General features: G+C 42.4%; 1 protein-coding gene across 4 annotated transcripts in view; it reads left to right on the top strand.

The window, feature by feature from the left end:
- DIP2A (DIP2 acetate--CoA ligase A) overlaps nucleotides 1–27,535 on the top strand; it is a 107,199-nt gene that overhangs the window by 7,525 nt on the left and 72,139 nt on the right. For all 4 annotated transcript variants that reach the window (XR_001880509.1, XM_017847293.1, XM_017847294.1 and 1 more), the window contains exons 2-3: nucleotides 20,642–20,713; nucleotides 26,337–26,456. Coding sequence is in view for 3 of the 4 variants with exons in the window: in XM_017847293.1 (XP_017702782.1) it covers nucleotides 20,642–20,713; nucleotides 26,337–26,456 (192 nt within the window). In the remaining variant the exon portion in view is untranslated. The remainder of the gene's footprint in view (nucleotides 1–20,641; nucleotides 20,714–26,336; nucleotides 26,457–27,535) is intronic.

Raw genomic sequence — 27,535 nt, 5'->3', positions numbered from 1 at the left:
TTTTCTGTATTTTTAGGACAGACGGGGTTTCACCGTGTTAGCCAGGATGGTCTCGATCTTCTGACGTCGTGATTTGCCCGCCTCGGCTTCCCAAAGTGCTGGGATTACAGGCTTGAGCCACCGCGTACGGCCATTTATTTTTTATTTTTTATTTTTTATTTTTTTTTAAGATAGTGTCTTGCTCTGTTGCCTAGGTGCGAGTGCAGTGGTGTGAGGATAGCTCACTGCTGCCTTGAACTCCTGGGTTCAAACGATCTTCTTGCCTCAGCCTCTTGAATAAGTGGAACGTAGTAGCTGAAAGACATGGATGTCATCGTCTATTTCTTTATATTTTTTATAACGTTTTAAAGCTATTGCTTAGTTTAATAAATATTTCAGTTTGTGTATGTAAGGACAATCAGGCATTTCAATTTATAAAACATGTTTGAAAATCTTTAAAAATTATACATACTGACTAGTTGACTTGTATGTTACACTAGCAAAATTTGTTATTCATGATTTGGGAATACCCTCTTTAGAGTTTTTTTTTTTTTATAGTAAATTATCCCAGTAAAAGTGTCTTTTTACAAAAGTTTGATTTCTAAGTTTCTTTAAAAATATCAGCACCAGCTGGGCACAGTGGCTCACACCTGTAATCCCAGCACTTTTGAGAGGTCGAGGAGGACGGCTGAGGAGGGTGGATCGTTTGAACTCAGGAGTTTGGGATCAGCCTGAGTAACATGGTGAAACCCCATCTCTACTAAAAATACGAAAATTAGGGCGGGGTGCAGTGGCTCACGCCTGTAATCCTAGCAGTTTGGGAGGTTGAGGTGGACAGGTCCCTGGAGTCCAGGAGTTTGAGACCAGCCTGGGCAACATGACGAAACTCCGCCTCTACTTTAAAAAAAAAAAAAAAAAATAGCCTGGCACGGTGGTAATCCCAGCTACTCGGGAGACTGAGGCAGGAGAATCTCTTGAACCCAGGAGGTGGAGGTTGCAGTGAAATGAGATTGTGCCACTGCACTCCAGCCTGGGTGACACACTAAGGCTCTGTCCCAAAAAAAAAAAAAAAAAAAGCTGGGTGTGGTGGTGCACACCTGTAATCCCACCTACTCTGGTGGCTGAGGCAAGGAGAACTACTTGAACCTGGGACTGGTGGAAGCTGCAGTGACCTGAAATTGCACCACTGCAGTCCATGACACCCTGACTAAAAAAAAAAGAAAATCAGCACCAGAACAAATCCTACACAAGCCCACTTGTATCAGGAATTTAAAATATTCAGGCTCATAGAAGCAGAGAGTAGAATGGTGGTTGCCAGGGACTGGGGTGGTGGGAGAATCTGGAAGGTGCTGATCAAAGGGTATGTAGTTTCAGTTATACAAGATGAGTAACTCCTAGAGAGCTGCTGTACAGCTAAGTGCATATAGTTAACAATATTGTATAATTAAAAATTTGTTAAGAGAGTAGATCTCATGTTAAATGTTCTTATCACAAACAAGAAGAAAGGAAGAAACTTTTAGAGATGATGATTATGTTTATGGTGATGGTTTCACAGGGATATACTTATATTTAAACTCATCAAAATTTATACATTAAATATGCACAAGTTCTTATAGGTTAATCATATGTCGGTTTAAAAAAGAAATATCAGTGATTTCAATTTTAATATCCTAAAACTTTAAACATGCTTCATTGCCAGCTATTCTGTACCTGTTTAGTTCCTGTCTTTCTTTCACCGCTTAAGTTTAAACTTCACTTTCTGTTTGAGGCTCTGCCTTCTACTAAAGCCCCCTTCTCCCCTACCTTCACAGAATAAAGTACCTGTGCTCTGTATCCTTTTAAAACTCGTTGTATCACTCTTGTAGGATCATAATTATTTGTTCATGATTATTTGTTTGCTTGTCTTTTCTATACTGTTTTACAGGGAACATTTCAAAAGGAAGGTTTGATCTGCTCATCTTTCTGTCTCCAGCACCTTGCACATTTTAGGCATTTCAATGGATGCTTATTGAATTGATAAAAGTGAAAAACCTCACATGGTGTTTATTCCGTTTCAAATAAAGAATCCTCTGTAAATGGTTTAATACTTACGTTTTTTACAGCAGTTTTTCTAATTCAGTGAACCCATCAGCAGGATAGATATGTGCCTCAGGGAACCGTTGAATCAGAATGTGGTCTTTGTTGCTTTAAATGACCAGAAAGAAAAAAACTTAGAGGAGACTGAGATAAGTGCACTGTGGCTCCTGTCCTCCTGTAGGATCCAGGCTAAGCTGGAGAGGCCTCACTGGTGTGGAGCTCGATGACTTACATCTAATCTATCGTTTGTTTGGGGCCCATGAGGGCATAATCCACTGATGGCCTCATCGCTGTGCTGTGGGTCCACACTGCCCTCAAGCTGAGGCTATGCTTCCTATAGCAGGAATACCAAGGCTGTTTCTCAGGAGTCCTGATGAGAACTGTCTCAAGGACTCCTCATTGACCTGGCCGGAACTTTCTTAGTGCTGCCTTTAGTCTAAGACTTTTTCTGGCCGACCTGCCTTCCTTTCCTCCTCACCTGGCAAACATCTACTGGTTCCCTCCCCATTTGCCCTCAAGGGCGTTTTCCCACATCAATCTCTTTCACATCTAATCCTGTGATAGCATCTGCTTTTCAGAGGACAGGAACTGCTACAGGGGGTCACTGATTAGACCCACGCTACAAGGGCTGATTTATATCTGGCGTGTAGGTTTAGATGTTTGTCTCCCTTATTAATAGTTTGCTCTTCGAGGCTGTACCTGGCACACAGTTGTTGGTCAATATGTATTGAATTATTCACTCTTCTAGGGATGCTGTTGCCTGTGTCCGACTCTGGTTTAGTTACCCATTGTGAAGCATCATGAGAGCAGGGGCCAAACCTGCCTTGTTCCTCCGAGTTTCGGGCACCAGAGTAGGCTTATGCATTGTCAATGTCCAACTCCTCTAGCTTGCTGAGTCTCCCTCTATATGACTTAGCACCATCTACTTTTCTTTAGGAGCACTTACTGTAAGGAGTACAGTAAATAATTGCAATAAGTAATTATCCCAAGTATTAATACTTCTGATATTTCTGTGTCCTGTGTTGGTCTTCCCCACTTGGGGCAGTCCAGAGGACCTTGAAGAGAGTGGCATTGCTGTTCTGCTCAGTGCTGGCCGGGCCTGTAAACTGCCTTGATCTCTCATACCATGCACTTGTTGACAGAGAGTAAGAAACATGCTGTTTTTAGGTACCTTTTTTCCCAGGGGCAGGCCCTCAGCCAAGATGTGTAGGGTGTTTGTGTGTCAGGGTTGCGCAGTCCGAGACAGCCTCTGTTGGTCATTTAGTTCCCTTCTCTTTGACCTTTAGTCTCACAAAGTGGAGTGAATATACGTCCAGGGCTTAGAAGTTGGAAAAGAGATTCAGAGATGGGGGCACTGGTCTGGTGGAGTGCAGACTCTGCCTGATGATGTGCCCTCACGGAAACGAGCATGAGGGAGTGGAGTCACCCCCGTGCCTTGTGTTCCCTTTCATTTAGTGTGTCCTCAGTGAGCATCAGCCACGTGTGACTGCTTCTCTCATTATCAGGGCAGGTCAGGGGCCAGAATATGTGTTCCATCTTTTGGAAAAAAAGATCGAATTCAAGAGCTACAGTTTTGTTTTTCAAATCACATATTTAATCTTTTAATGTATTATTTTGGCTGATGTGATATACATTTATTGAGTATAAAAATGAATTCAGGCCGGGTGAGGTGGCTCACGCCCGTAATCCCAGCACTTTGGGAGGCCAAAGCAGCCGGATCACCTGAGGTCAGGAGTTCGAGACCAGCCTGGCCAACATGGAGAAACCCCATCTCTACTAAAAATACAAAAAATGGGCTGAGCGCAGTAGCTCATGCCTATAACCCCAGTATTTAGGGAGGGCCGAGGTAGGCGGATCACCTGAGGTTGGGAGTTCGAGACCAGCCTGACCAACATGGAGAAACCCTGTCTTTACTAAAAATACAAAATTAGCCAGCTATGGTTGCACATGCCTGTAATCCCAGCTACTCGGAAGGCTGAGGCAGGAGAATCGCTTGAACCCAGGAGGTGGAGGTTGTGGTGAACTGAGACTGTGCCATTGCACTCCAGCCTGGGCAACAAGAGCGAAGCTCCGTCTCAAAAAAAAAAAAAGGGGGGGGGGTCAGGCATGGTAGCTCACGCCTGTAATCCCAGCACTTTGGGAGGCCGAGGTGGGCGGATCACGAGGTCAGGAGTTCGAGACCAGCCTGACCAACATGGTGAAACCCCGTCTCTAGTAAAAACACAAAAATTAGGCAGACATGGTGGCACGTGCCTGTAATCCCAGCTACTCAGGAGGCTGAGACAGGAGAATCATTTGAATCCGGGAGGTGGAGTGAGTGGAGATCATACCATTGCACTCTAGCCTGGACAACAGAGTGAGATTCTGTCTCAAAAAAAAAAAAAAAAAAATTAGCCAGGCATGGTGGTAGGTGCCTGTAATCCCAGCTACTCGGGAGGCTGAGGCAGGAGAATCGCTTGAACCCAGGAGGCGGAGGTTGCAGTGAGTCAAGATGGTACCACTGCACTCTATCCTAGGAAATAAGAGCGAAATTCTGTTTCAAAAAAAAAGAATTCATATTATTTGGTCACTGTTCTATGGTATGACTGAAGACAGGAAGGAAGTGAATTAGGGTTAAGTTAATGGGAAAACTTTATTCTGCCAGTAAATGTTTTGTTTATTTAGTCTTGCTCTGTTGCCCAGGCTGGAGTGCAGTAGCACTATCATAGCTCATTATAGCCTCAAACTCCTGGGCTAAGCTATCTTCCACTTTAGCCTCCCAAGTAGTTAGGACTACAGGTGCACTCTACTGTGCCTACTTTTAAAGTTTTTTTTATATTCGGAGTCTCACCACATTGCCCAGGCTAGTCTTGAAACTTCTGGTTTCAAGCGATCTTTCCACCTTGGCCTCCCAAAGTCCTGGGTTTACAGGCATGAGCCACTGTGCCTGGACCTGTTTTTGTTTTTACAGATATTTTAAGAACAGTCTTCGTTTCACAGCAAAATTCAGAGAAAGGTACGGAGCTATCCCATATTCCCCCTACCGTTATATATGTATAGCCTCCCCCATCATCAGCATCCCTGGAAATATTTTAAACTCATTTTTGCTGTGCAGTGAGCTTGCTTCTGGGTAGGACTAACATAATCCTTGTGGTTCAATCTTGACACCTTTAAATTAGCTGACATTTTCAGTATTGCACTTGCTGTTAAAAAGACTAGGAAATTATTCACTGCTTAGCAAAGAAAACTGTATAGTCAGTGAAGACGCAACACTTAAAAATAGCTGTTATTTCTATTGTGAATTGATAGATAATTACTTAGAGTAATGTACCCACGGGTCTCCCTTCCCTTTTCACACAGGAAATGCATGGCCTCTGTTCTTAGGATTTCCTGGGTTCTTGAAGACAACAGCTAAAATTATAGCTGGGAGACAGTGATCATGTGGGGGTTTCCTTTCAGACTTTGTATTAATCAACTGTAGAGAAAGAATAGAAATCCTGTGTCTTTCTACGCTGAACTGTTCATAATTTAAGAGTACCATTTTGGAAATAGCAGAAAAAGAACTTTTACACTCTTTCAGATTTTAGAACTTTCTCTGCAGTATCTTTAGTAAAGAACCTTTAAATTAAGTCTCTGAAGCAAAAGGACACGGTTGTTGGTATGCTGAATCCCTAGCCCCAGTGGATTATATTTGAAGATAGGACCTTAAGGAGATATTTAAGATCCAATGAAGTCAAGGGGGAGGGCCCTCATCCAGTAAGACTGGTGTCCTTACAAGACAAGGAAGGGGCACCAGGGATGTTTGTGCATAGAAAGGCATGTGAATACATAGTGAGGAGGCAGCTGTCTGCAAGCCAAGGAGAGAGGCTTCACCAGAAATGAACCCTGTGGCCCCTTGATCTTGAGCTTGCAGTCTCCAGAACTGTGAGAAAATAAATGTCTGTTGTTTGAGCCGCCCACTCTGGTATTCTGTTACGGCAGCCTGAACAGACGGACACTCAGTGTGTCATCCTGTTGTTTAGCAACATTCAGCAGAGTGCCAGGAGGCTTACAGTCTCGTGGGGGCTGAAAGGCATGTAAATCGTGGCAATGTCGTGAAGTGTGTACAGGACCCAGTCCGCCCAAGGGGAGGTATCATCAGCCCTGGGTGAGCGGGGCCAACAGAGGAAGTCAAGTTTCCTGGAACTCTGTTTTGAAAGCATGTGTGAGAGGGTGGAGAAGGAGGAGCGGGGATGGACATGGAGACAAAGGAAGGGGAGCTGAAGTCGAGTGGGCCAGGGAATCCCAGGCAGTCCCCAGGTAGAGGAGGAAAGGCAGGGCGAACTTACAGCAGGGCTCACACATCCCGGTAAGGAATTGGGACTGGATTCTCTGGAGTCTAGACAAACTCAAATTCCTCCCTGTAGCTGGTTGGGGGTTGTGGATGTGTGAAGTGACCAAGAGAAAGGCAGGAGGGGTGCTGGTACCTGTTGCCTCTAGAATGGCACTGTTTCGAACTTTCTGCAATGATGGGAAAGTTCTGTGGTGTCCAGCATGGTGGCCACCAGCCATATGTGGCTGCTGAACACTTGAAATGTGACTAATGGGATGAGGGATTAATTGAACTGATTGTTCAATTTAATTTACTTTTAATTAACTAAAATTTAACCATGCATGGCTAGTGGCTACTGTATTGAACAATAGCAAAGTGTATGCTCTGCATAAAGGCTTCCTATTAACAAGAAATGCCATGAAAATATATTATATTCCTACCACTGCTCTCGATAAAGGGGAGAAAATGAGCAAGATGAAAATATGTGTGCACATTGAAGAACTCAGTAAATCTTGAAAACAGACGGCCATTTTCCTACTTTTAAGTAAAGGCTATGGGGCAGGAGTGTGAGACTACGCTGCGCAACATAGGGAAACCCTGTCTCTACAAAGAAAAGAGAATTAGCAAGGCCTGTTGGTGCACGCCTGTAATCCCAGCCATTTGAGAGGCTGAGGTGGGAGGGTTGCTTGAGACTGAGGCTGCAGTGAGCCGTGATTATGCCACTGCACTCTAGCCTGGGTGCCACAGTGAGGCCCTGTCTCAGGGGAAAAAAAGGCTATGGGGTGGTTTTCTTGGGTGCTTTATTTATTTATTTTATGTTTATATTTTATTTTTTATTTTATTTTATTTTATTTCAATTTTATTTCAATTTTATTTTAGAGACAGAGTCTTGCTCTGTCACCCAGGCTGGAGTGCAGTGGTGCAATCTCAGCTCACTGCAACCTTCACCTCCCAGGTTCAAGAAATTCTCCTGCCTCAGCCTCCCAAGTAGTTGGGATTACAGGCGTGCACGACCACGACCGGCTAATTTTTGTATTTTTAGTAAAGATGGGGTTTCACCACGTTGGCCAAGCTGGTCTCGAACTCCTGACCTCAGGTGATCCACCCACTTTGACCTCCCAAAGTGCTGGAATTATAGGCATGAGCCACCACGCCTGGCCAGGTGCTTTACTTTAAACAGGTCTTCTTTAATAAATAATGGAGCCAGCAATCCTCCCACACACACACCCCCACCTTTTTAAAAATAGATATTAACAAATCATTTCTGCGTCATCTCTTTTGTCTCTTTCTGTCTCCCTCTTTGATTTAGAAAGATTATTCTGCAGTGTGTGAAAAGTAGCTTGGAGGAGTCTGAAATTAGAGGACGGAAAAGTTAGCTTGAAGAACTCATTGCAGTAATCCAGGGCAAGAGATTTTGCTGGTCTGGATAGAGCTGAGCCAGTAGGATGGAGAGGGCAATCAGAAGTAGAACCAGCAGGCTTCTGTGTGAAGTACACAGGAAAGGAGGGCCTAGGGTGACGCCGGAGTTTCTGGAACACCTGTCTGGGGGATCGTGGTGCTGCTTATGAAGACGTGGAACACAAAAGGAGTGTGAGGCTGCTCTGGGAGATCTGAGAGGTGGGACCCAGAGTGCATTTGGATATATGAGTCTAGTACTTTGTAGAGAGCTCTGGCCTTGGCTAGTAATTTGGAAGTCATTGGCACATAAATATTAGAGTGAATATGATTACCCCATAAGGAGAAATGAATAATGCCGAGAGAGCCTAGGAAAAACTCTGAGGAACCCAAATCCATACGGGAAAGGCAGAAAAGGGAGAGACTACAGGGAAGACTGAAGAAGGAGACAAAACGTGTGTGCGGTCATCTGTACAGCTGAGGCAGGGAAATGTGTGTGGAGGATTTTCTGGGTCAGTATTCATGACCAATCATCAGGTAAAGAGGACTGTACTTCCCCAAATCTCACTGAAATGGTTGAAGAGGTTTTTTTGTTTTTTGGTTTGTTTTTTCCTAAAGACATGAGATCTCACTATGTTGCCTAGGCTGGTCTTGAACTCTTGGGCTTAGGCTCAAGTGATCATTTTGCCTCAGCCTCCCAAGTAGCTGGAACTATAGCTGCACACCCCCACATCCAGCTAGGTTTTCAAAATTGAGAAGGAATTCATAGTCTAGATTCTGGGAAATCAGAACAGTAGATCAGAACAGTGAGGATTATCTGATAGGGAGGATAGGATTGGAGCAGATCTGAAGCAGATGGACAGTACATCCTTTGAACAAAGTTGTCGAGGAGGATAGGAGGTGGTAATGAAGAAGGGATCTGCTTTTCATTGGTTTTCCAGAGTCTGCTAACGTATTCCCGTAGAAGGTACCACTGTTGTTTGGGGAAGTGGGCACTCAGAGAGCAGCCCTACGTGTGCCTCAACCAGAGACACTTCTCCACTTACCCTCCTCCTAAGAGTTTAGTTGAACAGAAGATGTGCAGCTGAAAGGTTGGAAAAACATTGAAGTGGATAATATCTAAGTTCTCCTTTCAGTTGCAAGGCTAGTCGTCTAAGTTTTCTAATCATGAATGTTTAATAAGAATTATATCACCATGTGGCTGTAGCTCACCAAGTGATGTTTAAAAGCATTCTTCCATTAAATACCTGCTATTTAAAAATGTTTATTATCTATTTACACACAAACTTGTTAGCCAAGAGCTATATTTTTATGGAAGAGTCTTGTTGCCTTTCACTGACATTGTTGTCTACCTGTATGTCCTGAATGCATGTTCAGGGTCTTACTTCAGTTAAAAGGGATAATTTAAATAAGCTCATGAGTCCTGTAGAAAATATGGCAGACGTTCATATTGAGCAAGTACTCTCTGGTCCTTGGAAAGTGCAGTATAGCCAGCCACAGGCTTCAGTTTGAAAGTCTTTTAAGAGTTAGAAACTTCTGAATGTGGATGACTGCTTCTTGTTTGATTTTTTTCTAATTGTGAAATATTTCAGACATACCAAAAACCTGTGTGAGTCGTGATATACGTACCCATGTACCTGCCACCCAACTTTTAAAAAATGAAGATTTTGACACATTAGCTTCATTTTTTTTTTTAAATAAAGAACCATTATAGAGAGAGTTGACTCCCATTCACTCTCTAATTCCATTTGCCGTCTTCCCAACTTCTCTCCTGAATTTGGTATTTTATTATTTAATTGCATTTCCATATATCCTGAAACAATCGATAGTGTTTTTGCATATTTTAAAACTATGTAAATCATCTTTATAAATCCTTCTGAAACTTGCTTTTTACCTTAATATTATGTTTTTAAAAATATGATGATTATGTTAATACATGTAGCTCTAGCTCAGTCTAACTGCCATGTGGTATTATCTTATATGATTATACCATGTTGTAGTAATTTTTTTCTCCCAAGTATATTTTTGAAACAAATAGAGGATGAGCAATCTACAGAGTTGGCATCAGCATCACTCTACAGTCCGCTTGGAGAAGAGTGCCCGAGAAAGGTGCTGGGCACTAGCCCAGAAGCACAGATAGAGACCAGCATGGGGAAGAGCTCAGGAGAAGGAAGGAAATGGAGACAGCCATCAGACAGGGTAGTAAGTGTAGGAGTCAAAGTGTGCTCAGTATTGGAGGAAGCAGATCCAGGGTGTTCAAGGCAGATTTGGGATGAATCTCACCAACATCTTCTAGTCATAGCATCACTCTTTATTTTTTTGGAGACAGAGTCTCACTCTATTGCCCAGGCTGGAATGGTGGAGTGGTACAATCGGCTCACTGCAACCTCTGCATCCTGGGTTCAAGTGATTCTCCTGCCTTAGCCTCCCCAGTAGCTGGGATTACAGGTGTATGCCACCACGCCTGGTTAATTTTTGTATTTTTTATTAGAGATGGGGTTTTACCACGTTGGCCACCATGGTCCCAAACTCCTGACCTCAAATGATCTGCCTGCCTTGGCCTCCGGAAGTGCTGGGATTACAGGCGTGAGCCACTGCACCCAGCTCATGGCATCACTCTTAATCTGGAAGTTGGTGTGTCCTTGCTAGGCCATGGATATGTAAAAATGATCATTTAATTTCTCTGTGCATCTGTCTTCACGTTTTACAGTGGTCAGCTATGGGTCACTGCTCATTTTCTTGCCTCCTCCTTCTCTTCCCCTGTGTGGGCACCTCCAGTAGGACCTGTCTGATTGTTTGGGTAAATCTAGCAACATTGATTTAAGCTTACTCCTCCCATGGTAAGTCAAGGAAGCACGTGCCCTTTTTCCTAATAGAATAGCAAAACTAAAGATTTATATGTATATATTTTTAGCCAGGCGTGGTGGCTCACTCCTGTAATCCCAGCACTTTGGGAGGCTGAGGCAGGCGAATCACCTGAGGTCAGGAGTTTGAGACCAGCCTGGCCAACGTGGTGAAACCTTGTCTCTGCTAAAAATACAAAAATTAGCTGGGCGTGATGGCAGGTGCCTGTAATCCCAGCTACTTGGGAGGCTGAGAAAGAATTGCTTGAACCCGGGAGGGGCAGGTTACAGTGAGTCGAGATTGAGCCACTGCACTCCAGCCTGAGTGACAAGGTGAGACTCTGCCTAAAAGAAAAAAGATTTATGTGTGTGTGTGTGTGTGTGTGTGTGTGTGTGTGTTTCTTTCTTTTTTTTTTTTGAGTCAGAGTTTTGTCATGTCTCCCAGGCTGGAGTACAGTGCCACGATCTCAGCTCACTGCAACCTCCGCTTCCCTGGTTCAAGTGATTCTCCTGCCTCAGCCTCCTGAGTAGCTGGAAATTACAGACACGCACCACCACGCCCAGCTAATTTTTTTTTTTTTTAGTAGAGACGGGGTTTTGCTGTGTTGGCCAGGCTGGTCATGAACTCCTGACCTCAGGTGATCCACCTGCCTTGGCCTTCCAAAATGTTGGGATTACAGGCGTGAGCCACCACACCTGGCCATCTTTCACGTTTAGATGCATAATTCACCTGGAATTTAATTTTATGCATGGTGTGAGGGAAGAGTGATTTCATTTCTATTGCAGTTGGGTAATTAGTTGACTCAGAACATTTGGAAGAGGCTGTCTTTCCCCTGCTGCTTTGGGCTGATTTCGGCTGTGTTGTTGCACTATTCCACTTGTTTATCTTAGCACCTACTCCATTCTGTCTTCATATTTGGTAAAGTCTGCCCTTTTTCCTTTTATTTTGTTTTTCAAGTTTGATTTAGCTAATCTTGGCCCTTTATATTTCCCTGTATACTTTGGAATCAGCTTGTCAATTTCCATGCAAAAAACTTTCAAGAATTACTCAGGCTGATTCTTGTGATCCACTTGGAGAGAAATTACACTTGACGGTATTGAGTCTTCAGATTCATGAACGTGGTATATCCTTTCATTTCTTTAGGTCTTCTTTAATTTATCTCAGTAATGTTTAATGTTTTTGGTTTCTGGGTAGTGGTCTTGCACACCTTTCATTAAATTTATTCCTGGATTTGAGATACAGTATTTTTCAGTTCTAGAATTTATGTGTGTTTTTTTTAATTCACAATCCTGCTTTTTAATTCCCTAAACGTATTGATTATGGTTATTTTAAAGTTCCATTTTGTGTAGCTTTCTATTATTGTTTTTCATGGATTTTAGTCATAGCTTCTTGCTGCCATATGTGCCTAATTATCTCTAATCAAATGCCAGACATTGTCTATATAGTGATAATGTGTGACCACAAAGGACTTACTTTTGCATCTGATAGGTAGATAGGTTGGGAGTATGTGCAATCCAAGATCACTTTAATCTACATATAGAGAAAGTGGTTTGAAACTGGCTCCAGTCCTTACGGGTTCTGCGCTATTTTTAGCTCATACGCAAGATATAGTCCTTCTAAGTCCCAGCAAACAACCTGGGATGCTTTCCAGGGCACCTCCTCCTCGATGAGCTCTCTGAGTCTGTCAGAGTTCCGCCCAGTTCAGCGGGCACCTCCTCCTCAATGAGCTCCTGGGCCCTCCTCAATGAGCTCCTGGGCCCTCCTCAATGAGCTCCTGGCTCTCTGAGTCTGTTAGAGTTCCACTCAATTTAGCTACTTGGTGATTACTTTTTGACTTGACCCTCAGTTCTTCACTTCTGTAATGTCTTTAGATTTACAGAAAAATTTTAGTGCGATCTTTTTAGTTCCCATTGGAAGAGTTGGTCTGAGTGCTATAATTTTGTCAGTGCCATAAATGGAGTTCCTGTGTGTGTGTATGTATTCAGTTTAATGAACATATTTTTCATGTTTTATTAAAAACTTCGAGATAAAAGAGTATTTACTAAACATTTTAAAAGTCTGCTTTTAATTACAAATGATTGAGACAATGGACATTCAAACACTACTGCGGAAGCATCTCTACATGATTCAGTGTTGACCATAATAATTTGTTTGTCATTATTGTTTTTTTAAGGTCTCATTCTGCTATTCAGGCTGGAGTGCAGTGGTGCTATGATAGCTCACTGCAGCCTCGAACTCCTGGGCTCAAGCAGTCTTCCCACCTCAGCCTGCGTAGTAGCTAGGACTATAGGCATGTGCCACCACAGCCACCTAATTGTTTCTTTTTCTTTTTTTTGTAGAGACAGGGTCTCTTTATGTTGCCCAAGGTGGCTTCTATCTCTTGGGCTCAAGCAGTCCTCCCACCTTGGCCTCCCCAAGTGCTGGGATTACAGATGTGAGCCACCATGCTTGGCTGCATAAATAATTTAAATTGCAGTCAGATAGGCTCTGCTTTTGTGTATTAGATCTGCATATTTAAGACCCCTGTGTTTGGAAACTTTTAGACTTGAAAAGGGAAATCTCTACATGCTTATATTAAGTATAAGAATGATTGTTATCAGTGAATGGTGCCACCATGCAAAATATTACTCTTCACAGATTTTCTTCACCTGTTGTTCTGTGTCACAAGCTTGGAGACTGCCTATATTTTTTTGTGGCATCTGTCTTCAGTTTCTATTGTGGTCAGGTGTTGTATTAGTCTGTTCTCACGCTGCCGACGAAGACGTAAAACGGGACTCGGGAGTTTATAAAGGAAAGAGGTTTAACAGACACACAGTTCCACATGCTGGGGAGGCTTCACAATCGTGGTGGAAGATGAAGAAAGCAAAGGGACATCCTACATGGTGGCCGGCAAGAGGGTATGTGCAGGGGAACTGCCCTTTTATAAAACCATCAGAGCTTGTGAGACTTACTCACTATCCAGAGAACAGCATGGGGAAAAATGTGCCCCCATGATTCAGTTACCTCCCACTGGGTCCCTCCCACCTTGAACGTGGGGATTGTTTCAGTTCAAGGTGAGATTTGAGTGGGGAGGACACAGAGCCAGACCATATCAGGTATGGATCATCCCTCATTTTATTGTTTCCTCCTCCTCTGTGTGGGCACCTCCAGTAGGACCTGTCTAGTCCAGTGGCAGCTGGGGGCTTTCCCAGCTGCCATGGCGCAGAAACCTTGCTTTGGGATCCTGGGTAAGCTTGTGTGGCCCAAGTTGGGACCTAGTGGACTCTGGACCCCTTCTTTGGCAGCAAAGCAAAGGCCAACACCTTTCCAAAGGAATAAACACTGGCAGCTGTGTCCAGCTCACTTGGGTCCAAGGTCTCTCGTGTGTATCTGATTTCTGGCTGGTGCCCATCTTGGAGGTGGTCAAAGTGACCTGACCAAAGGCAGACTGTACTGTACTGGATTGGAACCTGCGGGGCATTTGGGGCTCCCAGCCATTGTGTCATGCCCTTTTGGGGTGCTTCTTCCTTAGCCACGCTTGGTCCATTGTGGAGTCACCCAGCTGCTAGCTGCCTGAAGTACTTCTTTGTCAGACTCTCCTTTCAGACTCTGGGAAGCTGATTTGCTTGAGCCCAGAAGTTCGAGGCTGCAGTGAGCTATGCTACCGTGCTCCGGCCTGGGTGGCAGAGCAAGACCCTGACTCTAAAACATAATGAAAAACCAAAAAAGAGAAAGAGCAGCACCATCATCCCCAAACACTCCTCATTTATCCCTCTGCAGTCTTCTGGTCTCTTAGCTTATCTGTTCCCTATCCTTATGGGTGTATCTTTTCAGAAATGTCCTATAAATGGAATCAGACAGCATGTAACGTTTCGAGATTGGCTTCTTTATCTCCGCGTAATGTGTTTTGAAATTCATTCACATTTTTGCAGGTATCAGTCGTCTGTTCCTCTTTATTGCCGAGGAGTTTTCCATAGTATGGTTATGTCACGGTCTCTTTATCCATTCACTTGACATCTGGGTTGTTTCTGGTTTTTTGGTGATTAAGAATAAAGTGGCTATAAACAATTGTGTACAGGTTTTTATGTGAACACAAGTTTTTACTTCTCTAGGGTAGATAATCAAGTGGAATTGCTGGGTCATCTGGTGAGTGTTGGCTTTACTGTATGAAGAACTTCCACGCTGTTTTCCAGAGTGGCTGTACCATTTTGCATTCCCACCAGCAATATATGGGTTTTTATTGCTTCACAGTCCTTGTCAGCACTTGACATTGTCAGTATTTTTAAAGCTTTAGCTGTTTGAATAGGCATATAGTGGTATCTCATTATGGTTTTGTGTTTCCTAACAGAAGGAAAATGATAACAGCAGAAATCAGTGAAACTGAAAACAGAAAAAACAATAGGAAAAAATCAGTGGGGCCGGGCGCAGTGGCTCACACCTGTAATCCCAGCACTTTGGGAGGCCGAGGGGGTTGGATCACTTGAGGTCAGGAGTTCTAGACCAGCCTGGCTCACATGGTGAAACCTCATCTCTACTAAAAATACAAAAATGAGCCAGGCGTGGTGGCACATGCCTGTAATCCCAGCTACTCGGGAGGCTGAGGCAGGAGAATCGCTTGAACCTGAGAGGTGGAAGTTGCAGTGAGCCAGTTGCGCCACTGCACTCCATCCTGTGTGACAGAGCAAGACTCCGTCTCAAAAAAACAAAAACAAAAAATAGTAGAACCAAAACCTGGTTCAGTTTGATAAACCTCTAACAAGACTGACAGTGAAAAAATACCAGTTACCAAAGACACAAATTACCAAAGTCAGGAATGAAAGAGGCCTATCTCTATGGGGTGCACAGACATTAAAGCATGATCAGGGAGTACTGTGAACAACTGTATCCATATCTGGTCGTATGCCCAATAGATGTTTCAGGCAACGATGGACCGCATATATGACAGTGGCTGCGTGAGATCACGATAAAGCTAAAAATTCTTACCACCTAGTGACCTTGTAGCTATTGTAACACAACTCATTACTCACATGTTTGTGGTGATGCTGGTGTAAACAAACCTGTGCTGCCAATCTATTAAAAATCTAGTCCATATAATTATGTACTATACATAATACTTGGTAATGATAACACATGAATGTTACTGGTTTTTATGTTTACTGTACATTTTATTGTTATTTTAGAGTATATTCCTATTATATTTTAAAAAGGTTAACTGCCAAACAGCCTCAGGCAGACCCTTCAGGAGTTATTTGAGAAGAAGGCTTTGTAATCATAGGAAGTGTCAGCTTCCATGCATGTTATTACCCTTGAAGACCTTCCAGTAGGTTAAGATGTGGAGGTGGAAAGCAGTGTTACTGATGACCTTAACCCTCTGCAGGCCTAGGCTAATGTGTGTGTCTTAGTTTTTAACAAAAAAGTTTTAAAAGTAAGAAAAAAAAACCCCAAAACAACAACAACAAAAAAACCCACAAAACTTAAAGAATACAGAAAAGCTTGTAAGCTGGGCATGATGACTCATTCCTGTAATCCCAACACTTTGGGAAGCCAAGATGGGAAGATTGCTTGAGACTGGGAGTTGGAGACCAGCCTAGACAGCGTGACAAGACCCAGTCTCCACAAAAAATTTAAAAATTGGCTGGGTGTGGTAGAACAGCACCTGCAGTCCTGGCTACTCAGGAGGCTGATGTGGGAGGATCACTTGAGCCCAAGAGTTCCAGGCTGTGGTGAGCTATGATTCTGCCACTATTCCAGCCTGTCTGTTCAGAGACACAGCAAGACCCTGTCTCTTAAAAAAAAAAAAAAAAAAAAAAAAAAAGGATATAAAGAAAGAAAATATTTTTGTACAGCTATGCAATGTGTTGGTGTCTCAAGCTGTGTTATTATAAAGGTTAAAACGTTTTTTAAAACCTGCAGTAAGCTAAGGTTAATTTATTAGTGAAGAAAGAAAATGTTTTTCTCTAAATGTAGTGTAGCCTAAGTGTACAGAGTATTAAATCTACAGTCGTGTACAGTAATGTCTTCACAGTCACTCACCCCTCAGTGATTCACACAGAGCCACTCCCATTCCTGTAAGCCCAATTCATGGTAAATGCTCTATACAGGTGTATTATTTTTCATCTTTTATACCGTATTTTTACTGTACCTTTTATGTGTTTATAAATATATATTTTGTTGTTGTTTTTGTTTTGTTTTTTGAGACAGAGTCTTACTCTGTGGCCCAGGCTGGAGTGCAGTTGCACGATCTCAGCTCACTGCAACCTCCACCTCCCGGGTTCAAGAGATTCTCCTGCCTCAGCTTCCCAAGTAGCTGGGACTACAGGTGCACACTGCCACACCTGGCTAATTTTTTGTATTTTAGTAGAGATGGGGTTTCACCGTGTTGCCCAGGCTGGTCTTGAACTCCTGAGATCGGGCAATCTGCCCTCCTCGGCCTCCCAAAGTGCTGGGATTGCAGGTGCTTGTCACCGTGCCTGGCCTAAATATTTTAAACACATAAATACCATTGTGTCACAATTGCCTACAGCATGTAGCACAATAACATACTGTACAGGTTTGTAGCCTAGGAGCAACAGGCTCTACCATATGGCGTCGATGCAGTCAGTTATACCATCTCGGTTTGTGTGTGTAGACTCAAATGATGTTTGTACAACAGTGAAATTGATTGACAATGCATTTCTCAGAATGTACTCCCATTGTTAAGTGACACTGACTACTTTCTCTCTCTCTCTCTCTCTCTCTTTCTCCTTCCTTCCTCTCTCTCTCGTTTCTTTTCTTTCTTCAGAATCTCTCTCTGTTGTCCAGGTTGGAGGGCAGTGGCGTGATCTTGGCTCACTGCAACCTCTGCCTCCCAGGTTCAAGTGATTCTCCAGCCTCAGCCTCCTAAGTAGCTGGGACTACAGGCGCGTGCCACCATGCCCAGCTAATTTTTCTATTTTTAGTATAGACGGCGTTTCACCATGTTGGCCAGGCTGGTCTTGAACTCCTGACCTCAAGCGATCCGCCCACCTCAGCCTCCCAAAGTGCTGGGATTACAGGCGTGAGCCACCACGCCTGGCCTGCATGACTGTTTTCAACATCTTAGATGAAAGGTACCAATTTCTTGAAAGCCACAACCCCCCAGAACTCATCAGTAATGAAGCCAAAACCTGAATAGTCCTGTAACTACTAAATAAATTAATTTCATAGTTTAAAACCTAGAAAATAAACCTGTAAAGCCATATGGTTTCACTGGCAAATGTTATGAGACATCTAAAAAAGAAAACAATTCTGCATAATCTCTTCCATATATTTTAAAATGTATTACTTTGAAATAATTTTAGACTCGAAGTTGCAAAAATAATACATGGAATTCATCTAGTTACCCCCAGTAACATCTTATGTAGCCATTACACGTCGTCAAAACCATCTTCCATACATTCTTAATTACAAAGGATTATGTGTCTAAAAATTTTAAAGAATAAAAGTATATGAAGTAAAAAAATGAATCTGTCTCTCACCCTACCCAAAGACAAATCACTCCACAGGGGAAAATGCTATTAATAATTAGTTGTGCATCCCTCCTGGACATTTTCTGTGTATATACAAATATACACAACTACTAAGTAAATATACATGCTTAATTTTATTTGATCAGAATGGAATCATTCTGTATATATATTGGTTTTCAACCTGCTCTTCTTACCCAGTAGGATACCATGAATCCATGTAAGTGATGTCTAACCCCAGGCCCCACAAATAACAGGATTTTATTTTATTTTTTAAGATTGATAGAATCCTGTAGTACAGATGTTTGGCAGCATATTTATTTCGTTTTGGTGACAGACAATTAGATTGTTTTGCCTTATTTGCCATCACATATAGTGTGCACTACTCATCCTTGTTCCTGTGAACTGAAGGGGTAGTTGAGTGCTTTTGAGAATGGGTTTTTATAAGTTGTGTTGCCACGTGAAGGACTTGGTGATATTAGTTCGGATTTGGCGTCTGTGGTCCTGAGGGAGATTCTTCTGCAGCAGTGGAGTTTAGCCAGAGCCACATTTCATACATCTGTGATGCAGGTTAATTGCTTCTCCTATGCACATGCACATTTGAAAATTACTGCCTTCTAAACCTTAAAAAGTTGTGTACAAGTTGAAACTTAATAAGTGAAATTGTACAGTTATATCCTGAACCTGATGAGGATTGTCACTGCAGCACTGAGCATGTTGGTGTGGGTGGTGGCTGGCTCTGGACCTGGGGGTGTCCAGTGATGGGGTGAGGGGGTGAACAAGGATGATGTACTTCCAAGGGGCACCCGGGTCAGTGCAGTAGATCAGGTGTGCTCATTGCATTGAGGAAGGGTTGGTTTTAAAAATGGAAGGCTTAGGGAAGAAAACAGTCATTTATAATATAATGCCATTCAGGTCAATTAAAAATACACAGACACAAAGCAGCATGAGTTCTGCAGAATATATTCTAAAAGACGCTATAAAAAAGTTTCCAAAAGGCACTGTAAAAAAGTATAAGAAAATATGTCTAACAGACACTAAATGCAAAAAAAAAATTGTCTGAAGGATTGGAACACAGTGGGGGCACAGGGAATAAATAAATGGAAGGACAGACAGATAAGCATAAGAGGCTTGGGAGGAGCCAAGTGAGCTCTTAAAGCAGAGGCTCTGTGCAGAGGGCAGGGCTTGGGCGCAGTGCAGGGTGGAGTAGGTGGGGAGGTTGTGGTAGACTCTGGACCAGAGCAGCTGTTTGGCCCACAGGCCGTGGCTCAGGCTTTTCTTCTGTACGATGGCATATTAATGCCTACCCAGAGGCTTCCACTGAGGCTTAACTTAGATGTCACATATTCAACGGTGTCAATCTGTTCACACAACAGATCCTACAATAAAAAATTCATCTAAAGGAAATACTCGGTTGTGTACTCAATAAGCGACATCAGCCTGGAATTCATCTAACGGAAATTACTCGGTTGTGTAGTCAGTAAGCGACATCAGCCTGAAATTCATCTAATGGAGCAATACTCAGTTGTGTAGCTCGATAAGCAACTCAGCGCCTGTGTCGTCCTGAGTTCGCTGTCGTCTGATTCGCGGCAGCCTTACTGCTTTGCTTGTTTGTTTTGAGAGAAGGAAGGTCTTACAAAACACTAAAAACACCACCATGTTCGCCCAGAGGACAGGCTAATCATGAGAATTGTAATACATATTTCTGGTCTAAATAAAGTCTTCAAAGCATTACAGATCCACTGTTAGAACTTCCAGGTATGCGTAGGAACCCAAATAGTGTGCTTAGGTTAAGAAGTGTTTCCATGATGGTGCGTTTCCTACGTCATTCCTAGGTGGTTTAATTTGTTTTCGGGCTATTTTTCATTATGATAATTTATTGGGACAGCCATCCTTTTTCCTCCTTTCCCAAGGACACCCCTTGGCCTGGGAGGACTTGTGTCCCGTGGGTCCCTTATTACAATACTTGTGAAACTTGAACCTGCACAGGAATGACTGGAGGGTCTCGATAAAGTGCAGTTTTGGATTCTGTCAGTTGGGTGTGGCCTCAGAGTCTGCGATTTTGGCAAGCTCCCAGGGGATGGTGATCATAATTTTTAAAATTTGAAGTATTATTTCTACACAGTAAAATTCACCCTTACTCTTCTGTAATGGTACAGATTTTTGACAAGTGCATATACTCATGTAACCACCACTACACTCCTGACGTGGAGCAGTTTCACCACCCTCCAAATTCCCTGGTCCTTTCCTCACTGCCAGACCCTGGCAACCACTATCTGTCTCTGATACTATGGTTGTATCTTTTCCAGAATGTCATAAACATTGAGGATTCCGTATACAGCCTTTTGAGTCTGGCTTCTTTCACTCAGCAGCATGCGTGTGAGATCGATCCAAATTGCCGTGTGTATCAGTAGTTTGTTCCTTTCTTACTGCTGAGTGGTATTCCATTTTATGGGTCCATCATAGTTTATTTGTCCTACCACTTCGTGGAAGGACATTAGTGTTTCCAGTTTTTCAATCATGAATTAATTTTTAATTCTAAAATTTTGCAATTGTAGAAGAAATGTAATTCTTTTTTCCATTGTTGTTTTAGGTGACATCACTCAAAAAGGGTATGAAAAGAAAAGGGCAAAGCTGCTTGCACGTTATATACCGCTTATTCAAGGTAAGGTCAATACACTCAGATGTTACATAGCAATTATATTGTTTCATAATACTTGATTTTTAACTTGTTTTTAGAGTTTAACATTTGTTAGCAATGTTAAACCAAGTTTAAACTCTGGTATATGTTGATTATTGATGGAGACAGGGTCTCACTGTGTTGCCCAGGCTGGTCTTGAAAAATATGCCTCTAATATTAAATAATACAATCCAAAGGCATAGATTATAATTTAAAGCTCTGGCTTGATACAGATCTCAGATCTCATTCCCAAAGAGGATTTATTTTATTTTTATGATTATGAACAGCCTGGCACATTTCCTTACTGGGGCTAGAGCATCCATTGTAAAGATGTCAGTTTTTGCCACATTAGATTGATTTGTAGATTCAGTGCATTCATCATTTCAGTAGGGGTGTGTGTGTGTGTGTGTGTGTGTGTGTAACTTAACAAGTTAGTTCTGAGATGTATATCCAAGTCTAAAAGGTCAAGAGACCCAAAATATGCTCAAAAAAGAATGAGGCGAGAGGATTGGCCCAATAAGGATATGAAGAGTTACTATAAAGCCATTGTCACTAAGACAGAGTGGACAGCTCAGATAGATGCATACGTGCATGGACTTTGCACATGGAAATAGCGGTGTGGCAGGCATGGTGCTGGCATAGTTCTTTGTCCATATATAAAGTGCATGACATTGGAGACAAAAATCGGTTCCAGATGTATTCGGCCTAATTTGAAAGATCTTTAAAGCCTTTAGAAAATCTTATAGGAAAATTGTCACCATCTCAAGATAGGATTTTTTGATGTGACTAAAGGTGCCAAAAAGCAGGAACCATAAAGGAAAGGATTGATTAATTGGACCACATTAAAATTAAGAACTTCTTTTTTTCAAACGTCATCATAAAGAGATTGCAAAGACAAACTGCAGAGTGTGAGAAGATAGTTGTAACACAAATAAGTAGTATCCAGAGGCCAGGTGCGGTAGGTCACGCCTGTATTCCCAGCGCTTTGGGAGGCTGAGGCGGGGGGATCATGAGGTCAGGAGTTCAAGACCAACCTGGCCAACATAGCGAAGCCCCGACTGTACTAAAAAATACAAAAATTAGCCGGGCATGGTGGCGCGTACCTGTAGTTCCAGCTACTCAGGAAGCTGAAGCAGGAGAATCGCTTGAACCTGGGAGGTGGAGGTTGCAGTGAGCCGAGATCATGCCACTGCACTCCAGCCTGGGAGACAGAGAGAGACTTCGTCTTAAAAAAAAAAAAAAAGAACTTGTGTCCAGAATGTACCAAGCAGTGCTGTCGAGTACAACTTCTTGCAGTAACAGACCTGTTCTCTAACTGCATTGTCCAGTATATGAAACACCAGCCATGTATGATGATTGCACATAAGAGACAAGGTCTCACTCTGTTGCTCAGGCTGGGGCACAGTGGTGTGATCATAGCTCACTGCAGTCTCAAACTCCCGGGTTTAAGCAGTCCTCTCACTTCAGCCTCCTGAGTACATGGGATTACAGGTGTGCACCACCACGCCCAGCTTATTGATTGAGATGGGATCTTGCTATGTTGCCCAGGCTGGTCTTGAACTTCTGGCTTCAAGCGAGTTTTCTGCCTCAGCCTTCCAAATTGCTGGGATTACAGGTGTGAGCCACCACACCTTCCCTTAATTTAATTAATTTAAACTTAATAGCCAGAAAGTCTCCCAACATGATAAGAAAAGTCTAGTAGAAAATGGATGAAGATTCAAATAGGTTATTTCATAAGAGAAAATCCAAATAATCAATGAGCAAATGGAAAGATGTTTAACCTCACTAGTAATCAGAGAAAGGCACACTGTAACCACAGCCAGCTATCCTGTTGGAGAGGATTCGATCGGTAGGATGCAGGCAGCTAGTATTACATAGTAAAGTTGAAGAGGTGCAGCAGTTCTTCAGGTACATATTTGCCCTAGAGAAACTCCTGTTTGTTTGTACCTTATTCTCTTGTACAAAAATGTTCATTATATCTGTAAACTGCCAAGAACTCAAATACCCATGAACAGAATTCATACAGCGGAAAGCTAAAGACCCACATGCATCAGCAAGAAGGAATCTTGTAAACATCGTAGGGATGAAGGAAGGAATTACAAAGGCATATAGCCAGTACAAGCTTAAAAAAAGACGCCAAACCGAGCTGTTAATACTTAGGGACCTTGTGTAGTGAGTCCAGACAGAGAAGGAAATGGTTTTCACAGAAACCAGCACACCATTTCCTCATGGAAGTTAGATTGGAGAGGGTCACAGGGACCCCTTAAGGCACTGAGTGTTTTGTTTCGTAGCCTATGTGGTGGTTACATTGATTGTTTCTTAATAATATTCTTAAACTGTATACATGCTACATGCTTTATATTGCCTGTATTGGTATGATATATCTTATAACAGATCAACAACAAGAAGATTGACGAGGCTCTTTGTATGCTGATATTTATTCATCCAAAATAAAAACAAACTCAGAGTAAAGCTGGGATTGAAGGAAACTATTAAAATATCTTATTTCGTCCAAAATCACCAGCAATCATCAAACTAAACAATCAGATACTGTAGCCATTTCCATTCCAAATGAGTAAATAGAAATGCTGGCCAGCCCATTCTTATTACACATTATGTGGGTGGTCACAGCTGATGCAGTGAGACGGAAAACAAAGCAGAATAAATATTAGAGAACAAAAGATAATCATCTTTAAATATAGGTGATATTATTTTATACCTCAAAAACTCATGTGACTGCTCATGTAACTATTAGAATTAGTAAGTGATTTTGGTTTGATAGATATGAAGATAGAAGGCAAATATGCGACTTTTCTGTAGCAATATTTCTGTTTTCAAATATGAAACAATCTTACTCATAATGAAAACAAACTGTCAAATGCTTATTAATGCATTTAGTAAGAAAGAACCTGTGTTAGGATCATAAAATCTATTTGAAAGAAATAACCAAGACCCTAATATGTGAAGAAACATATCAGTTTCCTAACTGGAAAAACTTAATACACCCTATAAAACTGGCAGATCCTGAGTTAATGTGTGAACATAATGTAGTCCAGTCTGAATACCAGGCCTGAGGTTTTCCTAAACCTAGGATTGGAAATGACCCATTAGAAGGGGCAAAATTCTGAAAGTAGCCCATCAATTTTTGAAAAAAAACGCTGGTGATAAAGGACTGGCATTTGAGATACTAAACCTGATTGTGTATGCTTTATAGTCACAACAGGAGGATGTCAGTGTGCAGAGTACACAACTCAGTCAGTGAAAAAGAAGAAGTCCGGAAGTGATTTGAGAGGATGTGAAGGAGGAAGGGTTAATAGCTGGTACTATCCTTCTGCAGGCAAGAACCCTCTTCCTCCTCCCCACCATTAGTGAACATAAACTTCAGAATAATTAAAGTTCTAAATATTTTTTTAATTATAAAAACATACAATTCAGGAGACTAATTGAACACCCCTTTGAGTAGGAATTGTCTTCATAGGCAAGATAGGAGACCTGGAAGCTAGAAAGGAAAAGATGGACAGGTGTGACAGGCTCCCTAGAAATGAGAACATTTCAGAATGACTGAGCTGCTACTCGCCAGGCCACAGCTCTGTATGTGTACACAGTTCAGGGTGTCCTGGATTTTGGAACAAATCCAAAGGAGAAGAAATGTGGATAGGCAATACATATTAAATTATGTTCAACCTCAGTGGTAGATATGGAAATGCAAATTAAAGGGCACCATTTTTCTCTTATCACATTGGCAAAATTCTAGAACTTTTTATAACATCTAGTGCTGACAGAGAGTGGGGAAATGGCACTTTCATACATTGCTTGTCAGAGCGTGAATTGCTGTAACCTTTTTGGAAAGTTACCTCTTCATATCTGTTAAGTTAAAAATATATCTACTCCTTCATCCAGTAATTTCACATTGGGTCTTGTATCTTTGTTAAATAAATGAATCTGTCTCAAAGAGTAAAAGGACGCATATTTTGGAATACAAGTGTAAGGAAGTCCATTTGTGTAGACGCCACTTTACAGCATGCTTGTCTATCATCCATAAGGTGTAAGACTTGGTATTGTCCATTGTGAACTTTAAAGTTGTTTTATCCAGTCACAAAAAGCCAAAAGTCAGTAGGGCTCTGCTCAATATGGGTTTTGTACACACACACACACACACACACACACACGTGTATGTATGTATGTTCACCTTTTGAAGGGCTAATACCAATTTCTGTAGAGAGTGTTTCCATTCTCCACAGCACTGACCACCCCAAAATGTACATAGTACTTGAACAACATCAGCAGCATCTGTTCTGCTCACAAATGTGCAGTGCAGGCCCAGCTCAAATGTTACCTTGTCCCTGTCCACAGAGCCAGAGCTGGGTGCTCAAGTCCTGGGCCAACATCCTGTGAGGGCTCCTCAGTCACAGCTGTGGCTGTTGGGGTGGGGAGACTCCTGCTGCCGAGCACCGGGCTCCCCAGCCCTGCCTGTGTCTCCCTCTGTCCTCATGTGGCCCCTCCACTGTGGGGCTTAACACTCTAGACTTGGTGTGTGGTGTTGCAGAGAGCTAAGAAGAGTTGTGTCGCCTTTCACCACCAGCCTTGGAGGTCACCCAGCATCACTTCTGCCACACTACGCTTGTTGGGGCAGTCACTGACCTGCCCAGGTTTGAGGCAGCGTGGACTCTGCCTCTTCAGGGAGTGGTTAGGGCTGGAGGAGCCAGTGGGACTGGAATTCCTGCTGGCCAATTTTATGAGACATTTTGAAACAAAGGCTAAAGCTAAACACATATTTTTGTTGAAGCACAGCTGCAGGTTTTGCTTTGTGCTGTTTGCAAATGTCAGCAAGTTGGGTTCAAATGATACCAGGGATTTTGTTTAGTGACTTGAACAATTGTTCACCATTCCTTCACTCACTGTAATGTGTCTTGTGGCCAGGGGACCACTGCCCGGAGAGTGGAGGGCCTGGCGAAGGAGTGTGGAGAACAGTGTGCTCTTCATTTGTCCTGATTTGGAGGCAGAGCAAGTGGGCGGTGCAGCGAGGGCAGTTGGCCTGGCCTGAGCAGGTCCCAGCCTCTGAGCACTTTGTGCCCTGATGCTATCATTCTAATGCCCCTCTCGCTCTTGTTTTCTCTGCCTTTTCACTTTTTTCCTGTTTGTATCAGAGGGCTACTGGTGGACCCCAGTGATCTCTGGTGAGCTGTTTCTCACTCAGGGTTTACTGACACTATAGAACAATGCTGGGGACAAACAGCACAGGCCATTTCAGACTTAGAAACACAATTCCGAAGTGGGCTTTGGGAGGGCTTTCTACCACGGCTCCCACCCCGATGTGAGCTGCCGTGTGCTGTGCTGCCAAGGGTACAGGGCCAGCTGTTTGATCATCACCCTTCATGCAGATGGTGCATGAGAGGCAGGGTGGGGTGATGTCGGGAAAGGAGAACATGAAAGTGGATGTTGCCCTTAACCCACAGCATTCATGCGTCTGTCACTGACTTCCAGATTAAAGGCTCTTTGATAGAGTGTATGCAACAGATGAGAAATGTAAGCTGTTTTCAATGGATTTTTTTCATAATTGGAAAAGCAAATTGTTCACACAAGGTATTCCCATAAAATTGTGTTTCAGGAATAGACCCATCTCTACAAGCAGAGAATAGAATTCCTGGGCCCTCACAAACCACGGCGGCTGCACCCAAGCAGCAGAAGTCTCGGCCCACCACCTCGAGGGATGAGCGCTTCCGGTCAGGTAGGGTCACAGCCCAGGCAGTGGGGAAAGGGGCAGGCCTGGAGCCCTGGGACTCTCGCCATGAAGTCTTTCAGTTATTTGTTCTTTGCCACAATATCTGCCAAAGAAATTATTTTCACATAAGCAGTAACGTACATCATCATATTTTTTTCAAGAAAAACATTTAACCTTCACGTAACCACGGTCTGTTTTAATGTATGGTGTAGCTTTAGTGGCACTTTCTCAGGGGATGGCTGCAGAACTCTCTAGAGAAGTCTTCTCTCTCTTACTAGAATAATTTCTTTTAAACTTTTGTATGCTTTTTAGTTTGAAATTGATACTAATAATTTTTGTGCTTTACGAATCTGCTTTACCGCTAGGTGTAGGTGTTTTAGTGTTTTTTTAATTTTGGAGATTTCCTTCCAATTAAATTTATGCCACTCTGTTTGGCAGTGCTTTTATGAATATTTAAATTTGTCTCTGATATTTTACTGGAATTAACAGAATAGCCATTGAAAAAAATTCACGTTTTTCTATTATAGTTTATGTATTAATAACTTGAGCATGTTATCTATTTAATATTTTCACCACTGTGTGATTGTATATTTTCTTCATATTTAAGCTCTTTTGATAGCCCTTTTTCAGAAAAAATTTTAATAGGGATAATTGTCGTTTTAAGAATACTGAAAACGAAGATTAATATTTTAAATGTTTTTTCAACAGGGAGTATAAAGAAATAGTCTAAGAAATATTTGACCAGATAATGTCTTACCAATTTGATATACATTTATAAAAAAACTTCATCATGTGGCAAACAACTTCTTCTTTGATTATGTAAATAATACATGCTTAGTGTTAAATATATAAAAAAAGTACCAAATTTAAGGACAAAGGTAAAAATCACCTGATACCTCTGAATCCTGAGATGGGTGCCCTCAGCATTTCACGGAGCACTGTTGTCCTCATGCCTGGATGCAGATGCATGCACACATGTGTGCCTTCCATGAGACTGGTCCTAGGAAACGTCTCCTCCCTTCTGCCCCTCCGAATTTTCTACATGTCCCGGCTTTTCTCCCCAACCCTGTTCCTGCTCATGGAAG

Source organism: Rhinopithecus bieti, unplaced genomic scaffold, assembly GCF_001698545.2.
Source record: "Rhinopithecus bieti isolate Rb0 unplaced genomic scaffold, ASM169854v2 scaffold_29990, whole genome shotgun sequence".
Classification (NCBI taxonomy): Eukaryota; Metazoa; Chordata; class Mammalia; order Primates; family Cercopithecidae; genus Rhinopithecus; species Rhinopithecus bieti.
Note: the sequence above shows the minus strand (reverse complement) of the source record. Positions and strands in the feature narration are given on the sequence as shown.